At 42.1% G+C, this 27,612-nt stretch overlaps 1 protein-coding gene across 2 annotated transcripts; it reads right to left on the reverse strand.

Annotated features, from left to right (window-relative positions):
• Positions 1-225: 225 nt before the first annotated feature.
• LY86 (lymphocyte antigen 86) lies at positions 226-26,803 on the reverse strand. 2 transcript variants are annotated; one of them, XM_074892842.1, is made up of 5 exons: positions 26,506-26,800; positions 12,607-12,693; positions 11,042-11,170; positions 3,941-3,993; positions 226-978 (listed from the first exon to the last, which is right to left on the reverse strand). In XM_074892842.1, exons 1-5 carry the CDS (start codon positions 26,624-26,626, stop codon positions 883-885), a joined length of 486 nt encoding a protein of 161 aa, XP_074748943.1. In that variant the 5' UTR covers positions 26,627-26,800; the 3' UTR covers positions 226-882. The 2 variants fall into 2 exon arrangements, with proteins under 2 accessions (XP_074748943.1, XP_074748953.1); XM_074892852.1 differs by lacking the exon at positions 12,607-12,693 and having other exon boundaries at positions 26,506-26,803.
• Between the last annotated feature and the right edge of the window lie 809 nt (positions 26,804-27,612).

The following is a 27,612-nucleotide window of genomic DNA, read 5'->3' on the forward strand; positions in this document are numbered from 1 at the left end:
TGCTGCACCTGGGAGTGTAAATTGTGTTTACTTCTCCTGGGGCTTCATGCTCAAAGCAAGGAACAGTTTGTCCTCTGCTAACAGAAAATGTGTGTCAATGTGACTGATATTTCATATAAAAGAGGTGCTCATTTAACTTGTTTCCGTCAATCTTTTTACCCTCCCTTTCCCCCACACTTTAAGCTTTGGATAGATCCTAGAATCACGAGGAAAAATGAGAAAAAATTATTCTTTCATTATAAATTTATTGAGAAGCAAGAAGAGCATATAGCTTAGGTACAGAATGATTCACATATCACTTAAAAGGCATTAAAGAACAAAAAAATCCAGGTAGATTCCAGAAGACTTGAGTGATATAAATCCAGTGACAGGACATGGGTCACTGGAAAAAAGGCATGTTCATCCTATTTGGTCTTTGTTCTGTGCTTATAACAAAATCTATACTGTCTGGAGGCTCCAGATGGGCCCCAGGGAAGATTGAAAATGTTGAGTGCTGTAACTGTATAATATGTGGTACACATGAAAGTCATCTTTAGCCTGTGTTAGAAATGGATACCTCCATAACTTACTGCAAAAAAATGTTTAGGCTCTCGCCTGTTCTACCTCATGCTATTTTCATCCTTAAATGAGAATGTTGGTATTGGATACTTTCTACTTGCAGCTGTATATATTAGAAGCAAAAAGTGGGCTACACTGTGCATTTAGAGATAAAATTGCCACTAGAGGGTCTAGTGATTTCTTGAAAATAGTGAATTATAAAGAGGAATAGCATCAGAACTTCCATGTGGGGATTATTTCCTTCAGAATCATTGTAGCATGCAAGCAGCTCACTTGGCTTGAATAGCTTTGGTAGTCTATAGCTTTCATGAAATTATTTTTTTGCTAGTAATAATCTAAATAATTTTTCACGGTAAAATCAGCACAAGCGACAGTGACGTGATCTTCATTAGTCAGCTTTGCTGAAATAGTGTAATCTCCCTGTATGAGACAAACACAAAACAAGAGATTAGCCCATCAGTAGTATGTAACTGCTACTGTTTCTATGAGGGAGTCCTCTTCCTAGAAACAGAATAATACTTTTCCCATGAAGTTCCTCCAAAACGTTTCCTGTCCAAATGTTTCAGAACTGGTAAAGGACTTGCCCATATTTTCTGCCAAAATACTTTCATCAGGGATATCAATGCTGACAGCACAAGTTCAAAATTAAAACAGTGCAAGGAGAACAAAATGTTTTGATGCATAAAAATTCCCTTCAGATCTGTGTAACTTCTCATGTTTCTTATGAGCAAGCACAATATGTCTTGTGCTGTTTAGTAACTGGAAGGGGAAGAGGTGCTCAGCTGTCTGGCACTTCTCTTCCTTGGATCTTGTTGTTCAGTGTGTGCACTTATTGATATGAATTTTTGTATGAGCACCTTGGGGGATATGTGTGTACAGATGACTTGATCTGTGATGAATTCCCATGTAATAAAACAAGAAGTAGCCTTAATTTCAAATTGTGTAATTAAAACTAATAATTCAGGCTTTGGGGTGAACTTGTATCATTGAAGTGCAAAAATCTCAACCTTATAGAAGCCATGGCAGCTTTTTGTATTGGTCAAAATTGCTCTTTTCAGACACTTGAAGGAGAAGCACTGGACAGGGAAGGTGACAAGGCTCATCTAACAGATTTGGATGAAGAGGTGAACTAGGTTTCATTCACTCTAGATTATCTGGCACTGCAGTATTTCTATGGTTTCTGGAGTGTGGAGAGGAGCAAAACCTGGGGTAGGAGAGCTTGGCAGCAGTGGCCTCCTGGCTTTGAACCATAGAAAGCTCTTGCCCTGCTTAGAATTCTTTTGGTTGTGGAGTAGAAGGGAGGTGCAGCTAGAATGAGTCAGGTTTCTTGGCATTTGCTTTTTACCATGGGATTTCTAAAGCAATAACTGGCCTGTGTCCTCGCAGAGATGTTCAAGTTAAGTGTAACATCCAAATTTAGAGAAAGGCCCAATGGCAACACAACATGCTCATGGGAATACAGCTTTGTTGTAATTGCTGTACAGACTGTGCAAATGTCCTTTGTGCTGCTCAGATGAGGCTGTTCTTTGTAATGAGCAGATGATGATTGCTGCATGGAATAACTCCTTATTGCCAGCATGGAAGGATGGCATTATTTGCCTGATTGATTAATTAACAAAAAAGGCTTCTTATTCCCTTTCTCCCAAGCATGTTAATTCTCCAGAACTTATAGTTTCATTCATTGAAGGGAGTTTATAATAACTCATTTCCATTGCTCATTAGTGATTAGATATTTTTCCTCCTCCAGAATAATTTTTTCCTCATGGGTAGGAATTGTTATTAAGAGGATTGTGAACAGTCTTAGAATTTCTGGCTCCCAATTCAGCTAAGTTGCCCAGAACTGGAGCTTTACTGGTCTGTGTGGATGTTTCTAGGGCTTCCTCTTGGTCTAAAGACCTATTAGTCAGTTTGTCTAGAGCCTTTACTATATAAGTGTCCTCAGTATGTTAGTAAACCTGCTCCTGGAGCAGGATGCTGACTGATGTGAGTTTGGTGAGCTCATATTGAGCTTCCAGTGTGAGAGATCAAAAGGCATTGCTCAACACAACATTGCTAGATGTAGCCTTTAGGGAAGCAGGCTGTATGGGGTAACAGCCTGCATAAAGGGGCCCAGCTCCCTGTGTGAAAGCCTTGGAAAATTAAGGTGTGGTTGCCACTATCACCAAGGGAAGACTGAGACACATGAGATGGTAGCTGTTATGGACACTCGATCCTCCCAGAAGCCAGGTATCCTTGTTGTCACCTCTGCAGGTCTTGGCAAGCCCAGCTCTCTGGGACTCATGTCGTAGTTCTGTATCCCTGTTTTGATCCTGTCTTCTCCTTTTCCTGCACCTGGACCAAGCCAGTGTTGAGCAGGCCCCAGACCTCATCTTTGAGGCTCTGACATAGGTTTTATGTCTGATGCTCAAGAACTGAGAGCTCATGCTACGCTTCTCTGTGTGAGTGTATCTAAGAAGTGTTTGACTGACCACCTGAACTGTGTGCTTTCACAGTGGTGACTGATCCTTTCTTTACCACATTCTCAACCAGATGCCCTGATCCAGATCTTGCCTTCTCCCCTTCAGTCTCTTCATGTGTGGGGCTAAAAATTCTTTGTTATTTACTGGTCAAATATAGCTTCATTTTGTACCCAGTTAGGAGACACTGGTGTGTTCAGCATTTGAAACCTATCTTGCTTTGCAATGGGATTTGGTTGACCTTCTAGAAGGACATGTAGCTGAGTGTGGAGAACGTTGCTTGTAAAAAGCATCTGTAATGGATGACCAGGAAATTCAGAGCAGTGCCTAGAGTACTTCTGTTTTGTCACCTTTCAAAGAAATTATGTTTTTATTTTAAGGCTCTGTAGGGCCAGAGAAAATGTTCTTGGTCCAATAACTTGTACTTTCATTTGCAACCTAGAAGACCTCTGTCTCTAATGCCATGTATGTACAGTGGAACACATACATTTGCAATAGTTATCTAAATTGCCTTTCTTTATAGCCAGTGAGGATGAATGAGCTTTTCCAAATTGTTCAGCTCACTAAGGTGTGAGTTGAATTGCAGCCTTAGTCTCTCGGGAGACCCTTGGATCTGCTTCTTTTCTATTTTAAGAGTAATAGAGGGTGAGCCTGCTAAAGTATTGTATGGCTGTATGACTCAGTGCTGGTAGAGGGGATTGTCTATCCTGAGAAAACCTGTCTGTCTCTGGATAGTGGTGGCTTTCTAAAGCTTTAAGCAAAGCCACTTGATTTCATTTTGAAAAAGATTAGTTACGTAAACACTATCAGATCCAGTGTGCCAGCTGGGGGAGCTTGCAATATGCTGATGTGATTGCTGGTAGTCCTCTAACCATACCTCATCCAGAAAGCCCTTCTGCTTGGGAGCACAGCTGTGACCAACTTACCTGTGGGATTTCTTTGAATCCCAGTGTGACTGGTCCCTCATAGTAGAGGTGTTCTGAAAAGCAAAAATGGTAATGAGTGCTTAGACATGCAGCACATGAAGAAGGAAACAAGCAGCTGATTGTAGATGCTTTTTTGTAATAGTACTTCAAAGCGTTCCAGTGACAAGTGTTATGGAGCTGCAAAGTGCTCTCTACACAGTCTTGCAACAGACCTCCTGAGAGAAATGTCAGGATGTGTACTGCCTTACGGGGAAAGCTGGGCAGAGCCTGGCCTCAAGAAGGACCTGCAACCCCTGTCTGAGTGGAGGAGCGGGGTATGGCTTTGCGCAACCGGGTAGGTGTTCCTATGTCAGCACACATCCTGCAAATGGGGAAATGAAAAGGGAAGGGGATTGCCAGATGAAAATCCTTTAGCATGATCTATTAAACACCTGCAGCTGCAAAAGCTGAACTATACTGTTTTGGTAACTTTAAGAGAAAGCAATCTGAGCTGAGTGTTTCTGTAGGTGTGGACTTCTGACTGCTTGCTGAACATGACCTTAAAGTATTAAGAACATGTCTATCTCACTGCTGAGGGAGCCTTCACCAAGAAGTTACATGATGTACTAAAGCCATCACAAGTTGTGTTGGTGACTGGAATAGAGCCCAGGAGTTCCACCTTTCAATCCTCATCTCCCTAATCGCAAGGCATGCTTGCTCTTTGCTGTTGAAGAAAGGGCAACTTTGGCATTAATGGACAGAATTAGCAAGCTGTTCTGCAGTTCCTCCTACTTTTTCATAGCTTACTTGGCCAAACTGTGCAGACTTGACTGAAAATAAAATTTGTAGATGTTTCAGTATTTCAGAATTTCTTGCACAACTTGCCCTCCACAAGTTGTGGAAAAGTCTAAGAACTGTTTAAGGATTCTCTTTTGTAGGTGTTGTGAAATATTCTTTACTTTGACAGTGACAGAGGAGTGTTTCATCATATTTATATGAGTATGTGCTGGTATCTTGATGCTTGTCACTTCTAGAGAGTTGTTTTAGTCCAGTCTCACTGTGCTGATTTAAACTGTTTCTTGTGAAAGGTTGCACAAAAGGTTTGTGACATGTTTATGTTGTATGGTCCATCCCACCATGCAGTAGGTATGACTTGGAAGAGAGTTCACAGAAGGTCTCCCCCACACATGCTATGAAATGTTAGTCAATGCTTTGTAACAAACTTGTATAAAAGAATCATGACTGTAAGATAAACTAGGGAAAAGAATAGTAGAAACCTGAAACATCATCAATGTTCTACACCTTTGCATTAATGAGGAGTTTGTTAAACGTAATGCCTTGATGATCCTGGGAGGTGGAGAAGATGCAGAACTTCTCAGTGTTTCCCTGAAAAACCTAATTCCAAAACAGAGAATAGAATACATATGTTTTGGCTTGTCACTCTCAAACTGATCAACTATGCTGCAGCACTCATACTGTACTCATTTCCCTCTCCATCCCTGGCTGCTTCACCTGGGCGCCAAGAAGTCTTTTGCTTTTCAAAGAGCAGTCGGCATCGCTGCTTGCTTCTGTGCATGAAGCAAGAGTCCTTGAGTCTGACACATCTCCGCTGAAGAGAGCGGTGACTCAAGAATCTTAAAAATACAGTGCAGCCCACTTCTCAGTTCACAACTTTGCTGGAGTCTAAATGGGAGTTAAAGGCACTTGCAGACTGCATGACTTGATGAGTGACTCCCCTGGGACTTGAGCTGTATGTGTGTTGATGTGTACTAAACCATACTGTGAGCTGCCCCTTCAGGGTGCTATGGACATGCAATGGCATGGCTTATGGTTTTTGTTCAGTAGAGAGCCTTGTTTGACTGTCTCCTTCAGTCGACTGTGAGCCTAGCAAATCTTGGATGGCAACAGAGTGGAGAGGAAACTAGGCTGTAAACAGTCACCCTTCCCAAAATTCCTTCTCCACAAGAGACATGGAAACTCCTCTTGGATCATGTGGCTCATTAGGGTCTCACCTAGGCTGTCAGAAAGCCATCCAGAACCCTAAACATACAGATGCAGTATTCAAGCTCTGCAAAGCCTATATTTTAAAATGAAGTAGGAGTCATCGGGCCATAAATTTGCTTCTGAAATGATGGCAATGCTAATCTCTCCTTCAGTGTAGGTAGAAGCTATTTTTTTCCCCGACTTTGATGTGGCAAAATAATGATTACATCAGAGCTAGATGAATGCGGTCTTAGGGCTCTGCCTCAGCCCTGAGAAGTTTTCCATGATTGCTCTGATGTGTGGTAGCTATGCCTTTGCTTGGTAACCAGTGGAGTCACTCAGGGCTGTACTATCTTTTAGGGAGCCTCCAACTGTGGAGCTAGGTGCTGTGTGTTCAGTTTGAGGTCCATGTTTAACCGCTTTATCTTCAGCATTGCCCTTATTTAGCTCTTTCTAACCAGGGATTGTGCAGTGGTTCACAGTTATTAATCATATGGAGCTATTGGAGCGAGTCCAGTGGAGGGCCACTGATATGATTAAGGGACTGGAACATCTCTTCAGTGAGAAAGCCTGAGGGAGCTGGGACTGTTCAGCCTGGAGAACAGAAAGATTAGGGAAGAGCATATAAATATGTACAAATACCTGAAAGGAGGGTGTAAAGAAGACAGAGCCAGGGCCTTTCCAGTGGTGCCTAGTGATGGGACAAGAAGCAGTGGCTCCAAACTGAAACATAGGAGTTTCCTTCTGAACATCAGGAAAGACTTTTTTTCTGTGAGGGTGACTGAGCACTGGCAGAGGTTGCCCAAAGAGGTTGTGGAATCTCCATCCTTGGATATATTCAAAAACTGCACCTGGACATGGTCCTGGGCAACCAGCTGAAAGTGGCCCTACTTGAGTAGGTGGGAGTTTGACTAAATGACCTTCAGAGGTCCTTTCATAACCTCAGCCATTCTGTGGTTCTGTAACAAGACCTCTAGATAACTCTTGTGGCCTTTCTTGCTTCAAGGAATGGGGGGAGGGAAGGACTATGCTGCTTTGGAGGTATGTCATGATAGAGCAAGGGCAGCTTTCATCTTCAGCTAGTTGAGACCTGCCAGAAAATAATATGCATCCATAGATCTGCTGAATTTCATCATTCATCTTCACTTCAGACCATGGCAACCTCCTCAGTGCCTATGCTGGCTGGATGAGCCTTTTCAAAGCCCATTCAACGTTCCTCTCACATGAGAATTTCTGCTATAATTCCAGAAGTGTAAACATCCTCCAAGGCTTTAAGGACTGTAGTTTATCACAGCATCCTTCATATACATTTTTCTCCATATATTCATACATTTTTGCATTCCTTCATTGAAACAGGATGAACACATCTGCTGCAGTAAGTGTAACTGTCACAAATACTGAGCCTAGCTCATTGAAAGAATTCTGTGGTCTTTTTAGAGCAAGCCCAGATGTAGTTGCAACAAATGCATGAACATTCAGAACAGCATAAATCACAAGTGCATTTTTCCAATTAAAAATTCCTCTATGTCTTTATTGGTCTGTTGGTAAGTTATGGTACCTGTCAAGCATGCTGTAATCAGTGATGTGCTTTCAGTCTACCTTTCATTTTCAGCTCTTTTTCTTAAAGACTTAACTGAAGGTGATTTCTGTAGAGCATCCTGGAAAACATTTCTAATGTACTACTGATCTGAGGTGATTTTGTTGTAGCAGCTTTTCACTGTTGTTTCTACCAGAAGTAACTTAGTCCTTTTCCCTGCCAGTGAGCAGGCCTCTAGTAGCTTCCAGGCTGAAGCAGAGCTTTCAAATGTGTAAGAAAGAACTTCCTGAGGATTACTTCAAGTTACTAGTTACCATTTATCATGAAGATGCCTCTCATTCCTGACAAAACACCTATAATGAAATTCTCACTCCTCTTTCTCAAATCTTCCTTGCACTGAAAAATCTTGATACGTTCTCACACTCTTGTGCTATATAAAGGCCCTGTACATCTGCACCCACCTCTTCCTTTTTCTATGTTTTAAGTCTTTTTAGAACTTAAATGCTCCATGTTGGAGTTCTTCTAGGACACGATCTTGCACCCATGCAACTGACACACAACTTCTGTGAGTTTTAGGGATGCAGGAGTGATCTGAATAACTGCCAGCTATACACGTATAGTTGAGTGAGAAAACCGTATATAAATACATAGCTGGGTGAGAAACATCCACTCTCTTTACTGGGGAGGAAAAAGTGAGATAAAGGGGCTAAGCAAGATGGCACTCTATCAGCCCCAAAGACCTAGCTTTGTGGTATAGCTAGTTTCTCAGACACATGTACCTAAACTCTCAATGTGATACCCAGTTCTGTAATTCATGTTATAGTCTTTACTTCTCTTCACAAATACTATTTTAGAAACTTGCTCACTGTAACACATATTGAAAAAGGCAATAATGTAAAGAATGGAGGTCAGAAGCAAGGGGGGTTTTCTCTATGGTTTGGGAGTGTGCACAAGGAATCGTGCAAGTGCTCTGATGGTGCCTTTATCAGTTGGGCCTGAAAGAAAACTTGTGGACTTGCAGAGGATGCAACTGTCTTGTCAGGAAGCTTCGTTTAAGCCTGCAAGTTGTGGTTGGGACATTGCTAAACATTACCCTGGTAGATCTTTTTCTCTGATTTTGGTGATTGCATAGGGAAATCTGTTAAATCTTATGTAACCATTTTCTTCAGAGGAAATGGGGAATAACCAGCACTTTCTACTAAAAAAGAGGAAGACCTGAGTTCATGTTATGCCACAAAGAATTTAGCAGTTTTGTTGTTATTGTTCTTAAATGGACAGTGGACCATTTCCTTGCAACCTTTGAGCTAACAACTTCACAACAGGCATATAGCTCAAAGAAAAAGATCTTGGAATCCTATTTAGGAGTCCCAGTGAGCAGTGCCAGATGTGACATTTGCTTAACATAAATAGTAAATACTATATGATTAAGATGAACGTGAAACCTCCAGCTATATTAAGTCTCCTACAGTATTTCCAGTCATGGTAAAATTGTAGCATTATATGTGAGCAAAGGAAAAAAGCAACCCCAAACACCCAAGACTGCCACATCTGGCACTTGCAAACCTCTCTTTCTTTTAACTTCTGCTCCAGTTATCCTCATGAGTGAGTGGACCAACAAAGCCTGTAGCGGAAGTACGTTCTGTCCCATTTTGGGAGAGGGAGGAACAGGTGGGTTTTTTTGCCTCCTTGTGGAAGGCAAGCAAATTCTGTATGGAACTATACTTAAACTCAGGTCAGGTCTGGCCAGATGTTGGAAATGTTGCCTGTACAACAGGGAAAAGGGGGCTCTGCATGAAAAGCTTCAGTTGAAAGGGCTATCTGCTCCTCTGTACCTTTGCTAGGCTGCATACTTGGCCATTCACAATGTTGTCCTTTCTGTATAGGTATTAGGTCAGATTTAAAGATGTGCTAATATGGCAAATTATGGCTGTGCTGAATTGCCTCAAATTGGTCTTCAGCTTAATTCTGTGTCCTAAAACATGGGTTAGAATCAAATGTCAACTAATTAAGAAATACATTTTCAGTTTGAACCTTAGTCTGAGAAAGTTCACTTCTTTCCCACTGTGACTTAATTGCTAAATAAAACCAGCTACTGAACAAGAGGATGTTTATTAAAAAGTGTGTGGCAGAGGTCCTTGCACTAACTTAGGGATGCTTCTAAATGAAGATATATAGTATGATTTAAACAACCAACTATGGTTTTATATCATAATGTACTTCAATTAGTAGAACAATCACCTGTCAGTTTAAGATTAAGGGGCTTGGAAACCCCAGGAGGTTTTGGTTTTGTGGCTTAATGTGTGAATAGCAGTTTGTGCTAAGCTCGGGACTGACTCTACTTCTCCTTAATGTATTCTCTAAAGGATGTTATTTAGTACTTCATCAGAATAAGATAGTTTTTCAATAGGTCTGTGGGTGGCTTTTTCCCCCCTTGTAATTCAATTCACAATTGAAGAAACCTCTCAATTTAATTTTTTTTGTCTATTTGGCTTACAGGATTTACATAATTGGTTGCTCATGCAGCATTTCTCTATTATTCTTTGTGATATTTCTATGCTGTGTGAAATGTCTGAGTAATTTTTCCAGAGGCTGTCTTAGCAGTAGTGCTATGCATGGTCTTTAAAGCCATAGCCCTTGCACATGAATTATTGCAGTGTTCTCAGGATGGAGATTCGAGCAAATGGAAGGAAAGCAGAGCTTCTGAAACTAACTGGTGCTCCAATGACTCTGAAACTTCCCTGCAGCTCTACCTGTTTATTTTAAAATCAGCCTAAAGAGATGATAGTGATGAAAGAGGGACCATTTAAGATAAGTGGATATTACAGTCCAGAGGCATGCCCATAGCTCTTCTGGACATACCATGGCTAGCTTTGCACTACTTGGCCTGGGTCATGGCAGAAGAGACCTTGACAGGTGCCCAGGCTCACCTGGGACCAAAGATGTCTGCTTTCTGTGGGCAGCTAATGTCACTGTAAACCAATTACTGCAAGTCTGCACCGTCTGGCGGTTTGACTGTCATGAACTGAAATCATCTGACTGCCACATAGGCACATGTTGAGCAGAAACAAGATGCAAACTATAGATCGTATCAAATAGCGTCTTAGTCCAAATATCCTTATTCAAGCATTATTCCTCTTAAAGTGAGTTAAGAACTCCCTTTAAGGACAGGAAGTGTTACTTGCTTAATAGCGAAGAACATGTTCAGAACGGCTTGTTTGTTTGCTCAGCCATTTCTTTTACAGAACTGGACTTTATTTTTGACATACTTCTTGCTCACATGACAACCATGTGGCTATAAATAGGGCTTATGAACCTCTTTGCTGTTGGATGGGGTCACATTACCACAGCTACTTTTTATGGACTTTGAAATCCCATGTGTGTGCAATATTCTGTGATTAAAAGAAAAGCAAGCAAACAGGTTAGGGGAAAAAGCAGTCTCTGAAATTAAAATGTCTCTGTCCTACTGTGTTTCTGTCATCCATTAACATGCTGTTGAAGTAAACAGAACATTACGATGTATTGGTGCGTTCAGCAGCACAGCGGGTGCATCCTGCTTGGAGTATTCAGTAGCCATCAAACACTTAGAATGCTACCTAAATTACCTCCTTTCTTCTTTCCACAGAAAATAAGCTTAGAATGACCCGGCTCGCAAAGTGTCTCTGAGTAGGTTAAGACGGTCTTCCCGTTTATGATCAGGTCAACCTTGGCGTACAGTTCCTTGATGCTGTGTCCTACATATAAAGCAGAAAGAGAGCTCAGAAAAAGTGCAAGGGTAAACAGGTTTGCTACTTTATTTTTTTAAAAGATTCCATGTTTTTCCCCTGATATTTAAGCCATTAAATGTTTTTTCTTCACTGAGAACTCCTGATACATAAAAATCCATGCTTCAGGAACAGGTCTCTAAGTCCCTTAAGGGACATAATAGCATATATCTTTATTGTTAAATAAACTATGCCCACAACCATTCTCTGACTCTGAGACAACTGGCATAGTAAATCTCATGTCCCTACATCTAAACTTTCTTTCCTACTGTCCCTAGCAGAGGAACCATATCCAACGGGGCCCTGGGAGCAGCCTGTACCTGCTGCCTGGGAAAACAGTAGCTGGTCCAAGACAAACTTGTGCCAGGGACTGGTATAGCAGCTTGGCAATGCTGGGAGGTTGCCTGCTTGTGCCTGGCTTACTAGCATAAATACAGCCAGTGAGGCTGCTGGATTTAGAAGGAGGTCTCGTACTCCAAATTGTTGGAAAAGTATTTGCAGATGCCTGTAATGTGATTTTGCAAGCTTGTTTAACTTTGCAGCCACCTGAAAACTGATGGTCCCCAGGCAAAAGGGCAGCATGTCTCATGGGAGGGAGACCTTTTTCATGCAAGGAAGCATTCCCAAATGCTAAAAGATACTTGGCACACACACTTATTTTCAGCACCAGGAGCATACAGCAGCGCTCTCATACGTATGCTCCAGTAGTATAGGTTCTAAGTGAGCTTGGGGCCAACAGGGTTGCAAGAAGGTGGCTTTCCTGTGCAAGGATCACAAAGCAAGCTATGGCTAATATTAACTTGTGCACCCAGCCCATTAGCTCAAATGCAGTTCTGCTTTTGACCTTTTATTGCTGATCAGTCAAGTGCTAGCTAGCACTAGTGGTGAGCTGATGACATGACTGTGTTGCCTCAGGCTAGCACTTCCCCAGCACTCCTCCAGCATGCTTCTCTGCATACCCAGGAGGGGGAGAGAGGTGCCCTCACCTTGCCCTGAGGGAGTCCCTTCAGTCTCCTACCTGCAAGGGTCAGCCTTGGTTATTTGGTGAGCACTGCTGGTGCTGGCACAAGAGTGTGGGTGCTGTAGCTGTCTCATTCAACAAGACTCTCCCCAGAAGACTTAGCTGTGAAGACAAGCTCTAGAGCATCCCCCACCTCGGCTATCCATATGTACAGATGAAGAGGAATAGGGGCTGAGGGCAGATATGACCTGCTTAGGGTGACATACGTAGTCTGAGGCTGAGCCAGTAACAGAACTGACATTTCTGTAGTCCCTCACAGGTTTTGAAATTTCACAGAAATGAAGCCCATTCATATTTATATGAGGTGGTCACCCTTGCTTACTTAATACCAGCACTCACACATGGATTACCTGTTTATGACATGAGACAATATCAATTCACTTACTTAGGACTATTGCACCTCTGATGTTAAAGGTGTGGGTTGTGATATCAGAACAATGGTCAATGCTGAAAGCAAAATCTTGCTGGGGATCTGTTTGGAGACAGAAAGTAGTGGTAGCACGTTGCATTTTTAAGAAGAAACTGACTGTATAGAAGAAAACAATGAAACATAGAAGTGTTATCAAAACCAGACTACATATTCCTTAAAAATTTTCCAAGATGTGCTCAAAGCTCCCATACCCTGTGTTTAATGGTTACTTCTGTCCTTCCTGCCACTTCAATTGGAAGCACACTCAGATGATAGTCTACCTGTGGCTAAAACCTGCTGTGTGGGAAAATGAGCTAAATTCAGGGAAATCAAGTTCCCCACAGTGTTGGGTAGTCAATACTCATTCAACAGTGAAGTTTTAGCACAGCTGCTCTTCCCAGGGTCTGCGCGTTGCCATTCCTTCCTCAGCACTGATGAGCAATTGGTTATGATGATGTTTTTTAACTCATTTGTATTGCAAGATGGCCTGGTGAGGCTGATTGGGAAATTGAATCCTGAAGTGGGATGAGAAGTCCAAAAATGAAAATAAAATTGTGTAACTGAGATCCAGCAGTATTTCATGCTGGGTCCACCATCATGTGATATTTCTAACCCAGGAAATATTCTACATTTCTCCCTTTCTGGGAGACTTTAGCAGATCTGGGCTCAGAGGTCAAAGTCAGCTGATGACTGACGTGAACATGGCTCTTACAAGTTCCTACAGTACCCCTTTCTCTGCATTAAGCTCCAAAACTCTTGTACAAACATAATTGCTTTCTCCCCACTTCCACCTTCTTACTTGCTAGCCTCCATGAGACTCTGCTATGCCTGAAGGCTTGTCAATGTGTCACTCTCTGGTGACAGCCGGCAGCAACAACTGACAGCTCAGCTGCCACAACCAACAGCATGTGCAAGTGTTTTCCAGAGCTGTGGCTAGAGGTGAAAGATTTGGCCAGTTCAGAGCATATCATCTTGAGCCTCAAGGCTTGCTTTAGGCATAGGTTTGTCCCTCACAGTGGTTTTCCAGCCAGCCTGTGCATCCAACTTCCTTCTCTGTGGTAAACCAGAGAAGCAACTGCAGCATGTGCAGAAGCAGCCACAGGCTCCCTGGTTTACATAGAACTGGTGGTGACAAAATATAGACTTGGGAATTGAATTCTGTTTCTAAGTTATTGTTGCTTGAGGTAATCTTCTCACTGAATCAAAAATAATGGGTTGGGAGAATTTTCCTTTGATGCTGTGGTGAAACTTGGGTCACGAGCATCCTCTGTGAGGCTGAGCTAGCATCTTCATAGTCTGACCCTACTTTTGCAGCAGTGCCCCACAGCTGTAGGGGCTGACAGGGACCAAGCCTGGGTGACAAAAGCCTGATTGCTTAGAGGGGAGCATGAAATGAATGAAAGTACTGGGGGAAGCTGGGGGTTCTAACTAAGCCAGGCTCTGTGAGCACATGGATTGTTAGTGTGGTCCAAAAGGAGCTCCGGAGCCCTAAATTCTGGTAAATTAAAAGAACTGTTTAAAGGAGGGAGATAAAAGACATTGGTATTTCCCAAAGCTCTGCGTCCCTGTGCTGGATTTTGTCCTCCATACAACTAAAGCAGTCTCTGCAGTTGCATGATGTGCTTGGGACAAAAAGTTAGTGCCTGGAGTTGTTTATCAGCTTAAGTGTGACAAGAGTCAGAGGGTTGTCTTTCCTCCCTTTCTATATTCCTGTCAGTTCTCGCTTTGTTATTGCAGCTTCAGAAGCTGTTGCAGTTGGGTAGCAGAGCAGTTTCCTGCTCCAGCAGGAAAGTGTGTCAAACTTCTCTTTTCTCCGGGACCGTTATGCCTGCTTCCCCTCTGGGCTCTACCACCTCTCAGGGCCTGGTTTCCGCTTTCCTCTGGACTTCTGCAAGAGCTCCTCTCATTTCTGTTTTGCGTGTGGTGCGATGATAAGGTTCAGGAAACAGCTGCTCAGATTCAGAGCAATATGGGCATTGATGCCTGCAAATAGTGCTGGTTGTCAAATGACTAAAATTGTTGGCTCTAACTTCCAGAGGGAACTATGGTCAAAAATGGCACTGCTACTCTTCTCTTTTCAAAGAGACAAGGCTGTGCTTTAGTCAACAAATTAAATCATATTAGGACTAGAAGTTGATTTTTAGGTTCAAAATTTCTCATCAGTAACTGTTTGGATGAAAAGGGGCTGTTCATGAAACCAAGCTTCTCTGGAAAGCATGGACTTCTTACAATGAACCTGTCCCCAGAGTTGTTTTAGTTTGGGTATTTCATGCCTGTTTGTTTTGGGTTTTTTTCTATGGGTTCAGCTCTTTTGCCAGATGATCTATTTCATGGTGTGTCGTAGCCATAGGTGTCTTCTACTGTGCCACTAGTGATGCAGCATAGGACTCCGGTGTATCCAAAGAAGCGTTGTCCCAGAGAGCAAGATCATGTGGAAGCGCTCATACAAGAAATTAAAAGTCTGTGAATTGGAGCACTTGGATTTTGTTGCTGAGAAATGTAAACTTTTCCATTGGCAAAAGAAGCCCCAATTAATTTTCTGACCATCTCCCTCTGGAAATTCAGGCTATGATTTTGCAATCCAACATTTTGGACATTGTGGTGTATGTGGGGGCCTCCTGCTGAAATCAATTGAAAGGATGGCTGTGTTGCTAAAGCTATGGTGCCAGGGAGTTTGGATTCCAAAACATGTAGGCAGAAAGGTTGATGCTAAAAGGAAATTAAAGAAAATTGTGGTTTTTAACAGTTTGATAAGTGAAGATGTCTGTAAATTCAGCTGTGCGCTATAAACTAAGGTAGTGTGTCATACCCCTCTTTCTTTAAACACTGAGGAGTCCCTCGTGTGGCAAAGGCAACTAGAGGCAGTTGCCATTTTTGTGTTTCATCTCAGATGCACAACTGTGAGTCACTGTGTGTCTCTTATGGAGGTTTAATACTTATTCTTCCTTGTTTGCCTTAATCAGAAGTGAGCTGGTTAGACTGAAAAAAATACATGTTATGTCTTTCACATGTGCAGAGCAATAACATTTACCGTTAAATCTCTAAAATACGTGGGGCTGCCCTTCAGCCTTCCACTTCCCTGCAACATTTCATAGTGCACAGTACTGTATGTTCCCAGACTTCCCTCCACCCACTCCCTTCAATCTGCTCCTTCTTCCATAATTAAAGCTAGAAACTCTTCAACTGGTTGCAGAGTTTTGCTTTTCCAGTTCAGCTTTGATATATTACCAACACTTAAAACATTGCTGGAAATTTTGCAAACACGTTGAGGCTTATCAATAAAAATCTGCTCACTGGGGGGAAAAAGGGCGGTTTTTGTGTCTCTGTATCCAGGGCTTGGGCTGCAACATATTTACAGCTAGCATGAAAGGTGCCTGGGAGCAGGATTTTGACTGAAGTTTCTCTCTAGACAGTTCTAAATCTTTCCGGGAACTGCTCTGAGAAACAGGCAAGTCCTCGGCTTTTGTAAACAATCAATGCACTGTAAGATCTCTTAGAGCTGTTATTTGAACTTGATGCTGTAGCTAATGCTCTGCTCTCAACAGTGTCTATCACTGAATGTACAGCTCTTGCTGAAGACTGACTTCCGTAGTACAATCCTGCTTTGTGAGAGGTAACTTTGGGACATACCTGGCATCTTGCCACTGATCACCCCTTACATGGCATAGTGCCAGCTGACCCCATGCATCCCACCTCCTGTTTCACCCTTACCCAAGTACCCTAGTGGAGATCGATTGCTGTATTGGCTTGGTATGTGGTTTTCCTTGCATACAACCTGTAGTGGCACCATAGTGCAAGATTTCAGCCTGGCTTACTGTTGTACTCAGCGATGAATTTGGCTGGGTTTTTCTAGAAGACTGAGCATACATGCGTGGTACAGCCTAGAAGTTCAGATGAGTTCCTGAACTTTTCTTCCTAGAGTTTCTTTTCCTACTCTTGTTCTTGGCAGCAGATTCATAGGTAAATTAGCTCAGTCATACTTAGTGCTGTATCTGTGTGACCCTCCTGGCTGCAAGCCTTGTACCTTTGATGGAGGTTATTGCCCCAGTAATAGGTACAACAGATGGGAACACACTTTCATGCCTCAGTTACTGCGAGTGTGGGGCCACCAGCTCATGCTCCTGCTGAACATGGCTGTGCACCAAGCCACAGGGCTGTGAGCTGGGTTTGCCCTTACACTCCACAGCCTCCTGTGCTCTGGGAGGTGATCTCCAGCAGGAAGATGAAGCTGGGAATGGTAATGTGCTAACCTGCTATGGCTCTGTCCCTCAGAGCCTGAGCTGCTAGGTAACTAACTGGGCATTACAGAAACTGCATGGCCAGATGGGAAGCACCTGTTATAGGAATTTTGCTGGGCTGCTTTACAACAGCCTCTGTCTTTTATTCTTCTCTCTCCCTCCCCCCATCTTGTTAACTATCCTCTACTGGCTTTACTTTCATCTGAAACTACCCTAAAACCACATTGTTTCCATATGAGCATGAAAATCAGTGGTGTGAATGAATAGCAGCAGCAAGCAGACAAGCTTTGCTTGTAAGAGTCCACATCTGTAAGTCTTGCAGTGGTGAGAAGACTCGCCAAATTGGTAAGCTTTGGGTGTTTCAAAATAACACTTTTAGGAACAGATAAGGCAGAGAATTGAATGGAATGACCTAGCTGCACTTGGCTAGGGTCATACAAGGACAGACTGGTGCTAGAGGAGCTGGAAATTAGCACAAGGAAGAAACATATTTAGTAATTACCCAACACTACTCACCTTCAAAGCTCTTAATTTTATTAAGTCATTAGTTCTTACAACATTCAAGGTGATAAAAGGAGAGGGAAAGAATGAGGAACTGTTTGGGATCTCAGACTTTACGTATTCACTCAACATTTTCCCTTTAATGTCTATTTAAATAAATTAACCTGAATGCTCAAGGTTATATTTGACACTGGAATCTACTTATAAGGTACTGAGGAAGAAGCATCAGGTGAATTAGCAGCAATCTGGTTGTGCATCTAGATTTCTCTGAGCACCTTCAGTTTAATGAACTTCCCTGTGGGCCTGCCTTCACTGCATGCCACTGTCATGTCCAGACATGGCTGGGAGGAGCAGAGTGGCCCCCTGGTCAGGAGGAAACAGAATAAATTGAGACTCATGTTGACTGTGACTAGTTTATCATGAGGATCCTTCATCCCAAGACGCTCACCTCAGACATGACCAGCTCTAGGCTTTTGCCTAGTTCAGACAGGCACTCTGGCCTCCTTTGCAGAAGTCATGATATGTTTTATCTCCTGTACCTTTCTGGCTTGCTTAGGCAACATGGAGGTGAAGGAATAGGGAAGATTACAGCTCATGTATCCTTAATGTCCTGGGGTACAGACTGTGGAAATTCCCCTTTGTAAACAGCACTATCCACCTGTGGTCTCTGAGGTCTGCTTAAACCTGAAGCTCTTGGAGATGTCTAATGGAGCGAATAACTCTGTTTTCTTTCTGATAAAACTTACATGACTATACAAGGAAGCCTGAAGATTTGGTCTCGGTATAATCTATAAGCTAAAAAGCCCCAGAACACTAACAAGAAGAACTTAAAATATGGCTTCAAAAAAAAAAAGTGTTTACGCAATATTTAAATCATTTCCACTCCTCTCTCAAGAATACTGAATGCTGGTAATGCAAAGAGCAAACGTACACTACTTTCCAGTGTCTTATGAAATTACTTTAAATAAAGGATGAAGACTGTGTCTCTTGCTATTTCAAATAAAACTCACTGCTGAGTATAACTGATGTCCAAATTTGAAAATATTCAGAAACAGTAACTCAGAAGACTGGTAGCTTCTCCAGACATACTGCTGGGGCACTGACTGCAATAGCAGAAGCACTTTGGGGTTTGAGGATCAGATGCAGGATGGAGGGCTTGGCCTATGAGAAAAGGGCTTGAAGTATGGCAGATGGAGGAGAGAGGAAGAGATTTGCCTGGTACCAAGCTGAGGTCACCCAGCTGCCACCTTTGGCCGTGTAGCTGCTGGTGGCCTGGGCAAGGAGCTGCATGGTGTCATGAGCTGGAGGAAAGCCCCTGTAAAGACAGGAAGTGTGAGGGGGATTAGAGAGAGAAAGTCTTTATTCTTTTGTTCTGTTGGTAAGAAAACACCATGCTGGAGGGCTGTGTTTGGGGACTGAGGTGTCACCAGCATGCATAAAGCAGCCTTGCCAAAGACTTGACCTGAATCTCCCTGCCTTTTCCTGCCTGAACCACCTTTCTTGACAGCAGGCTTGTTAGAGCTGTTTGCCAGGGCTCAAGGGGAGGCCCAGTGTCTGAAGGTTCATGGAGACCTTCCTTTTGCCAGCGGTGGTATTTGGAAAGGGGGGTTTCTGTGTTTTGTGTGGTATGACAAAGCTTTGTCTAAGCCTGTTTGAGAAGACAAAATTGAAAGATGCTGGCTTTGAGAGATAGCACATACAGATCTGTATTTGTATTTAATAATCCTGATTTGTCCCAGTTAACTTGAGAGAGAAAGGAAGGCAGGACAGGCTTCAGCTACAGCAGTGTAACAAGAAAATGCTGCATTAATTTGGGCCCAGCAGGGAATGTATTAGAGAGAGAGAGTCTTTGTTCTTCTGTTCTTGTTGGTAAGAAAACACCATGCACTGCATGAGTAGGATGCATATAGTAACTGCCTGTATTCCTAATCAGATCTGTCTCTCCTCTCTTCATATGTTTTTTTATCATTCTTTATACTGCTCTACTTGAGACAGAGATCTCTGGACATCAGTTCTTGCCAGTATGACTGGGGATTCACAACAAACTTGCCAACTTGTGTCAGAAATAGAACCAAACATTACTAGAAACTGCCCTGCTGTTAGACACATGCCATGCTCTGGGATAGCAGGCTTTACCACTGATTATACAGAACAGTAATCAGCAGCATATAAATGGGCTAAATGTTCCCATTTTCCCAGGATGGGTTGAAATCCACCACAGGAGTGTGGCAGTAAGCTATAATTGGAATGGCATGCTCCCTCTGCTGAGGAAAGTAGCTGGGTTCCTGCCCGCCCGATCATTTGACAGGAGCCATCCATCTTCAGGTGAAGAGGAAGCTGGTGCATTGAATTAATTTGTGGCAGCTTTCAAGATCCTAGATTTTGGCAACTGGAAGTTCTCCTGAGTTTAAAGCGGCATCTGGGACAGATCAGAGGTTTTGGATTTAGTATGTGATGGTTCCATTCAGGGTATTTAGGTCTCTTGTCCCCAATGGCCACTGCTCCTCCCATAAGTTTTAGGTTGCCATAAGCATCCTTGAAGTTGGTGCAGTGACACCAACACACAACGCTGAAGTCCTTTTTGCATTTTTCTAAGGTGTGTTAATTTTTCTTAGATTATTCTGGATATTTTTGCTGATGGATGTTAAATTGGTGAGAGAACCTGATCTCCTGCCTCTATTTTCTTTGGTAAACTGTAAGCATTATAGGGTCCAAGCTATTCTAAGGCCTTGATGACAGCTCTAGATGAGATAATGTGGCAATGTCAAGAAAGCCTAGCAATGCTTCATATGCCTACACAGAAAGCTTTACACTGGGGCACTTATGAGCAACTGTGGTTTGTTCTTGCTCCTGACGTGATGCAGTGAATGTGCCTTTTGATAATTTCTACTTTTATATAATACAGGAAGCTAATCTCAAATTTTCATCAAACTGTTAACATAGCTGTGACTCACCTGTTCAGTATATTAGACTACTCGTTCCATAGAGACTCAAATTTAGAGTGCAGTAGCAAATGACAGTTCTGCCTTGCCCATGGTACGTGACTGTAATGCCACATACAGTTTTCTAGGTATGTCTCTCCTATTTGTTTCCAAAGGGGAGAACACCTTTTCCTATGGCTTGCCCTGCAGGCTGTTACCCCTCCTGCTTGCAGTTCTTTAGTGACTCAGTAGCTACAACCAAAGACATGACAAAAGTCAATAGGTAGAAAATGTGTCTGCTAGTTGAGATTTAGCAGCTGGAGATAAGCAGGAGGGGCTGTCATACATAAACAACCATCTTTTACAGTCCACGATGCAGGACCTTCATTGATTTGATGAGGAAACCTCAGAGAACTAAATTAGATGGGAAAATTTAAAGCATGGTAGGAAAACTTCAGCTGAGGGTAATCTCTCCGCTACTAGTCTCAGTGAAAGCATTAACACTGATTTTGCTAAATGGTTCAAAGTCTAGATGCTGAACCTAATGTTACTGCCAGAGTACCTTGGAGGTATGAAATTTGTCTCCTGCTCCTCCTTACCATTTACATTTTAAAACACCTCTCTGAAAGAAGAAGTAAAATTAAATCAGAACCACTTTAAGAGGTCACATAGGAAAAGAAAGTTTTGATCCTTTCTAATGAAGCAGAGAATAAAACAGATAAAGTAGTTTTAATTCACAGAGAGACCAAAACTTTAAAAGATTTGCATGTGCACTCATATCTATGTTACCTTGATTCTGATGATAGCTTCTGTTTGTTAGGATCTGGTGCCAGAAATATGCATGTCAGCATCTGGCCTTCTCCCTGGAATAAGTAAGCTATACCAAATGAGTGTAGCAGCAAGGCTATGACACTAAGACAGCTTGGACAGAGCAAACAAACAACAAATGTTTTCAAGTGAAATTCTTAAGTTCTTTGATTGTTTGCCCATTAGCGATCTATGCAACAAAAGATCAGAGGGGAGCTGGTGTCATGTGGCTTTAAATAATTTAGAAGCAGAAGCAATTGCTGGAGACTGCTTGAGGGAAATAAATAAATAAGTCCAAGAGAAGCATCTGGCTCAATCTGTCTGCTAAAAACAACCAAAGAATAATGGAAAAAGAACCTTTTTTTAACAAGTGTCTAGAAGAACATTTGCCCTGAAGATGCATGAGGTGAGAATTTTTTGCAGACTTTTCTTTGCCAGCTGAAGCTATCAGACTACTTACATCCTTTAACTAAAGGATCTAAGTGTGTGGCCAAGGGGGAAAATGGACCAGTAATGTCAGTTGACATAGAAAACAGGAAGTGATGTGCTGTAAAATTAGTGCTACAGTGATGGCAATTTAGCAGGTTTGTTTACATGTTAATATTGCTGATTGAGCAGGGATGGGTGTTATAGGTCTATTTTTAAAAAAGGAAAAAGAAGGTTTTAAGAGAAATAGTATACTTGATCTTTCAGTATGCAGGAGAAAGGATATGATGGGCTGAGTGTGTGAGGGAGACCCTAGTAAGACTGAGACTATTCAGCATGGACAGACAAATCATCAGAAAATTGTAATGTAACCAGTCTATCAGCCTCCTTTTTCTTTTTTCCTTTTTTTTTTTTTTTTTTAAGCACTGAAAAGTTTCCTCAAAGAAGAATTTAACAGGAGGGTGTCTATACTGTGCTGTCTGAACAGAGCAGTTCTACACCAGAATAACCTTGCTGACTTCAAGGGGGCATTTTAACAGATCCAAATCTGAGCCCACAATTTTAAAGAAAAGCCATACAAATGAGAGTTTCTCTATCTGTAAATACAATCCAGTGCAACCTTGTTCTGAAGTGGGCAGTGCTGCTCTCTCCAACTGTAGCAATGTAGGGTAGGAAAAAGCTTTATAGAAATGACCCTGCTTCAAGTGTGACATAGAGCTATACAAGCAGTCATGGAGCTCAGTGGACAAAAGTTCAGTCTGACTGTGCTCTGTTTAGGAAGAGGCATTGGTATGTAAAAATAATTCTCTAGATGACCATAGGGCCCTGCTTCTTTGTCTAGCAGAAGGCATTAATTAAAGCAAATGGTTACCCATATCCCTAAATATTTCTTATTATTTTTAAATCTGTACATATGCAGATATAAAACTTCACATTTAGGTTCTGGAAGTTGAAATTAATACCAATTGATTGCTCCTTCTCCTGAAATTGCAGCTAACAGCTATTAACCTTGATTCAGATGAAAAAAAGAAGAAAAGGCAAAGTCAGACATGAATTGGGAAATGTGTTTGATAGTAAAAAAATCCCATGTGGTCTGAACAGTGTTTTACAAAGCCGAGGGAATATTTCTCAAGATGTCATCTTCAAATACTACTACTTTGACTCTCCTGAAGATCTCCCTGGAATCCCTGTTATTTACTCCCATGCACAGAAAACAGAGTCCTTAATGGTTGATTCTTTCCAGACCCTTTCTAAGAACATTCTGCCTTATCAGTAACATTTTCTGCGCTGTCAAGAAATCAGTTTCAGGCAGCAGACAGCTCTGAAATATCCCAGGTCCTAATCTAAACGTAGAGCTTTATTTATCACAGAGCATACTGGTCTGGGTTTGCTGGTCGAAACAAAAACAGGCATTCTGAGACACAGATTTGTTGATGTAGGCCCAACTAACATTTAAAGAAAGAGCTGTAAAAATAGTTGGAAAACTATTTTTACAGCTCTTTCTTTAAATGTTAGTTGGTGACTGGTGACTGTAGCAGCAGTCACCTGCTATGAGGAGGGCCCTATTTGAATACTACATTGTAAGAATGTCTTCACGGCTAATTAAGACAATTAAGCTTACATGAATGGTCTAGAAGCAGGTGCTGGTAGACACGTTGAGGAGTTATATTTTGTAGTCTCCGACTGCATTGCACTTTGCACTTTCAGGTGGATGCCTGACACTCGAATAGCACTGGAATCTGCTTGGGGCACTTTGCTACCATTGCCTTTCTGTTCCCAGACAATTGTCTTTTAAAATGTAGCTGGAAAGATCAAAAGAGCTATTACTGTAAAAATCACTGTGAAATTAAAAGGGATAGGAATCAGCCATTTGTGTAGCAGGTTCTTTTCATGTCTCTGCATGGACTTGCCAATTATGGTTCTCTTTTCTCAGTCGGAGATGTTAACCTGTGTTGCTTTTATCTCAGGATTCCTGCCCAGGTTTCTAAAGTGATTTGTGGTCATTTGAGATCTTCTTTCATTTTTGTCACTTGCTCCTGGGAGGAAGAGTGGCACTGATGGGAAACATCTTGCTATTTATAGACTGTCTCAGTGTTATGTCTCCTGTGGTTAATATACAGGAGGCAGCATACTGTCTATTTACTTTACTTTTAGACCACCCGTCTCTCAGTCTGGGTTTCTCACCACCGGACTTGCTGCTAAGAATTTTTATCTGATTTATTTTATTGATCGCTAGGGTCTTGTCTAGCCCTTTCTTTTGATGCATGCCTTGGGGTCCTGGTTACTGAATGTTTCATTTGATGTGGCTGGGTGGGAATGTGGATCTTTTCTATAGGATCCAGAACGTGGAGAGAGGCTGGGGGCTTGATGCATGCCTGTATCTTATGCATTATAGGGGCATGAAGTGGCTAGGAGCAACTGTTTGCAACAGGAAATTGGGACTTGCTCTTGGGTATAGGATATTGCTATGCTTTCTCTGTCTTCAGTTATCCACCTAAGATTGCTACATTTATCACAGTTATGTTAGCTCATAGTTTTGGCTTTAGTCAGATTTTTACTGCATTATAGGAGAGGATCTGATAAACTGCAAAGTAAAAACGAACACTGAGCTCATTTTGAAATGCTCAGACTGAACTCTATTAATCTGTTGATAGAGGGCATTCAGCTCCAGAAATAAAGTTGTGAAGTACTTGGCTAAAATTCTCTCAACTTCTTTAAATTTTACTTGATTCAACCCTGACTCACTGATAACATCCTAGAGTTTAGAGTAACAATAATAGAAGTGATATCTGATCCTCCTGAAGCCAACAGAGAACCCTTTATCCACGATTTCATACTAGACACCTCACTGTGGCTACTGTGTCCCAAAAATGTGTCATCCTCTGGCATCTTCAGTGGAGCAGGAAATGCCATGGGGAATTTCTCAGACTGGAGGCACATGTGGGGCAGTCTTCCCCTGAAATACCTAAAGAGTAGGGGCAGTTGCCTAGCATTGGCTCTGCATGATGACATTACAAATTTGTCATGAGAAGGTTTTTTGGGAAAGGGTCTTGTCAAACCTAGGCACTAGAATGTCTGTTCCCTCCTGGGTGAGAACAATTGGTGGGACACAGCTAGAGAACAGAGGTATGTTCTGCCCATCTAGATGTGGTTTACAGTGAAATGAAGTGGGGACAAGGCTTGCCCTCTCCTGAAAGAGTGATTGGCACCTTTGGCACTGTTGTGAGCTTGCCAGTGAGCTCAGTAAGAGCAATGCCTTCTCTGAAGGAATGAGACTAGTGTATTTGGATTTATCCTCCCCACCTGTAGATTTTTGGGCTCAGCTCAAAACACCTTATATTTTTCTGCTTTATGCAAGCTACCAGACTATGAGCTAGATCAGCAGAGATGCAGATGGTGCACCCTGGTCTGATGCTACAGGTGTGGTGCCCTCTGGAAAAAGTCAGGGCAGAACATTGCGGCAGCCACAACTGAATCTGCCAAAGCTGTTAAGGGAGTGAGGAATCTGGCTTCAAACAAGGAATCTGATTTAATTCTTGCATCCATCGTTTCCATGTCTGTGTAATCTTCTCATCTCCTATAGCTGTGCTCAGGAGAACAGAAAGCCACTCTCAGTGTTGGGACCTGACCCGTATGATCTCTGGCTTGTGCTTCTTAAACTGTGAATTCCTCCTGAATGAATGTACCTCCCACCTTTCTGTGTGTGGCAAACCAAAGTTAAGTGGCACAAGCTCTAAACAAATGCATTTTATTAGCTAGGCCAGTGGTGCATAGTAAGAAGCAATGCCTGACTGACATGTGCCCAGCAGACAAATTTCATCATGATTTGAACTGACTCAAACTATAGCCTGTGCCTCTGTGTCAAGGCATCTCATGCTAACTGAGACCTGTTAAGAGAACAGAATTAACTCATACAATGAATTCTTACTAAAATAAAGGTAATACCAAAGCTTGTATTCAATATCTAATTAAATATTTTCCTAATGCAGTATACCCATTTATAATATGTGAAGCCTGACTTTAGTCTTCTGGGAGTGGGCCAGTAAAGAATAGCATTACAAATATTTATTTACTTCTCTTGTTCCTCACTGGCTTTATTTTAATGGGTGTGCAAAACCGCATGAAAGCTACAGGGGAGAAAAAGCCCCCTGGGAAACCCTTTGTATCAGGATGAATTGGAAAAACAAACTCTAGGGTGCTCATTTGCCATGAATCGCTTTTCACATCACGTGCGGAAAATGAATGAGGCGTCTGTGAATCTAATTCCCTTTGTCCCAGTTGTAAAGCAGATCAGCACAATAGGAGAGGCACAAGGCCAGCAAAGCAGGAGGTGGAAAGCAGGCACCATTCAGTGAATTCATTTTCAGTCATTCCAGTGCCGCTTGCTCCTTTTCTCTACAGATTTAAAGAACAAACAAAACCCTATGGTTCCTGGGAAATGCCTCTGTTAAGCGCTGCTGCCAAAGTCTCGCTAACCACGGTGGCAATGGTGGAGAACACGAATCCCTCCCACTGTCACGCTGGGTCCCTTGCCACTGCAAGTGGGAGGACAGAAAGCACATCACCACAGCCTTGCTGCACATTAGGAAAACAGCAGATCAGTGTGTTGAAGAGTCTGTGTCCCCGGGGGTAAAAAAGATAAAGATCTAGGGTCTTCCTCTTTTTTTAACCTAACTTCAAGATGAAAATCCTAGTCATCTCTTTCATGCTGAACTGGATTTTTGACAGCAGTTTATTATTCTGAATTAGGTTACATTATTTACTCTTTATTAGCTTTTATCTAAATACAGTTAGATTTGTGTGTGTGTGTGTCAACCAAACCAGCTATGTTTGAAAGACTGAAAATATTCTAGCTGTGCAACCCAGTGCTGGTTGAGAGTGTAACCCTTCCATTCATTGCCTGGTGTATAAGCCTCTCTTACTGCATTAAGAAAAACTTTGTTGCCCAGCTAAGAGAAAAATGGAAATTTAAAAAATCTCACCACAGCTTTTGTAATGTATTTCCAAGTTGTCCTCTTTGCAGACTGTGTGCGTAGGCCATTCAGTGCTGGTATTGATGTAAAGCAGGACTAAGATCAGAACAAGAGCATCTGATGTCTTCATGGTGGTGGTGGTAGTTTGCAGGATTACTTCTCTGTCTCTTGTGAACCCTCTGTGGAGGGGGGTGTTCCTTTCTCCAAGGGAGATGGGAGTTACTACATTCACGCCTGCAGAAGGGTTAAGTGAGCCAATGCAGCCTTAGTTTACCACAATGTGGTATAAACAAGGGGCTAATCAAAACTGGAGAGTGCTATTTCCGTGTGCTTAGACTTCTGCTTTCTGCTCCATGTTAGTTTAAACTAATGACAAATGAGCTAATCACACCTACTCGCTGCACAGCATAGCCCTGCCTCGGTGCCTGCTGGAACAATGCAGCAAACTGTTTAGTTTTTCTCTCGCTGTCAGTTTCTTCACTTGAAGTCAAAGCATTTGGGTCAAGACTTCAGACAGGCTTATTTAGCCCTTCTGGCTGCAAAACATTGTGATCCAAATCACCCCATCTTAATCACACACAGTCAGACCAAATTTTGCAAGGTGGACAGTTTGGTTTCTATGTTCTTCTTAGTAACAAATCTGTCTGCTAGAGGGAAGAGAAGTGTGTCTGATGAAGCTGACACCAAATAAACAAGCCTTGAAACTTTTAGGAATGAATCCTTTCTACTTGACTATGCTAAATCTTGTATTTATGTTCATTTTGTTCAATGGTTTTTAAGAATGTACTATTTAACAGTATACCATCAGGTAAACCCAGACTTAATTTTTTTTTTCTGTCTTCCTGGTTATTTAACTGCCCACTAGCAATACTGTGCACTTGTTATTTGCACTAGGTTTTTTGTTTAAAGCTGTGCTTTATGCAAAAATTAGTGGCTGTTGCAGATGGCAGGGAAGGATCAGTAAGGAAAGGAGGGAACATTGCTGTATCTCCAGTAAACTTCTCCAATTCAGTTTAAGATCCAGGATTGGAATAGAATTTCAAACTGCAGTTGCCAAAAAAGGTCTTTTCTGGACAGAGCACCAACTGGAAAAAAGCTACAAGTGAAATTCAGCCC

This window comes from Strix uralensis, chromosome 1 (assembly GCF_047716275.1).
Source record: "Strix uralensis isolate ZFMK-TIS-50842 chromosome 1, bStrUra1, whole genome shotgun sequence".
NCBI lineage: Eukaryota > Metazoa > Chordata > Aves > Strigiformes > Strigidae > Strix > Strix uralensis.

Coding starts and splice junctions, on each gene's coding strand:
- LY86 (XM_074892842.1), bottom strand. CDS start 26,626: ATGAAGACATCAGATGCTCTTGTTCTGATCTTAGTCCTGCTTTACATC. Junction 12,694..26,505: donor AATACATTACAAAAGCTGTG/GTGAGATTTTTT, acceptor GTCTCCAAACAG/ATCCCCAGCAAGATTTTGCT. Junction 3,994..11,041: donor CTGTGGAAAGAAGAAAGGAG/GTAATTTAGGTA, acceptor TTTGCTTTTCAG/AACACCTCTACTATGAGGGA.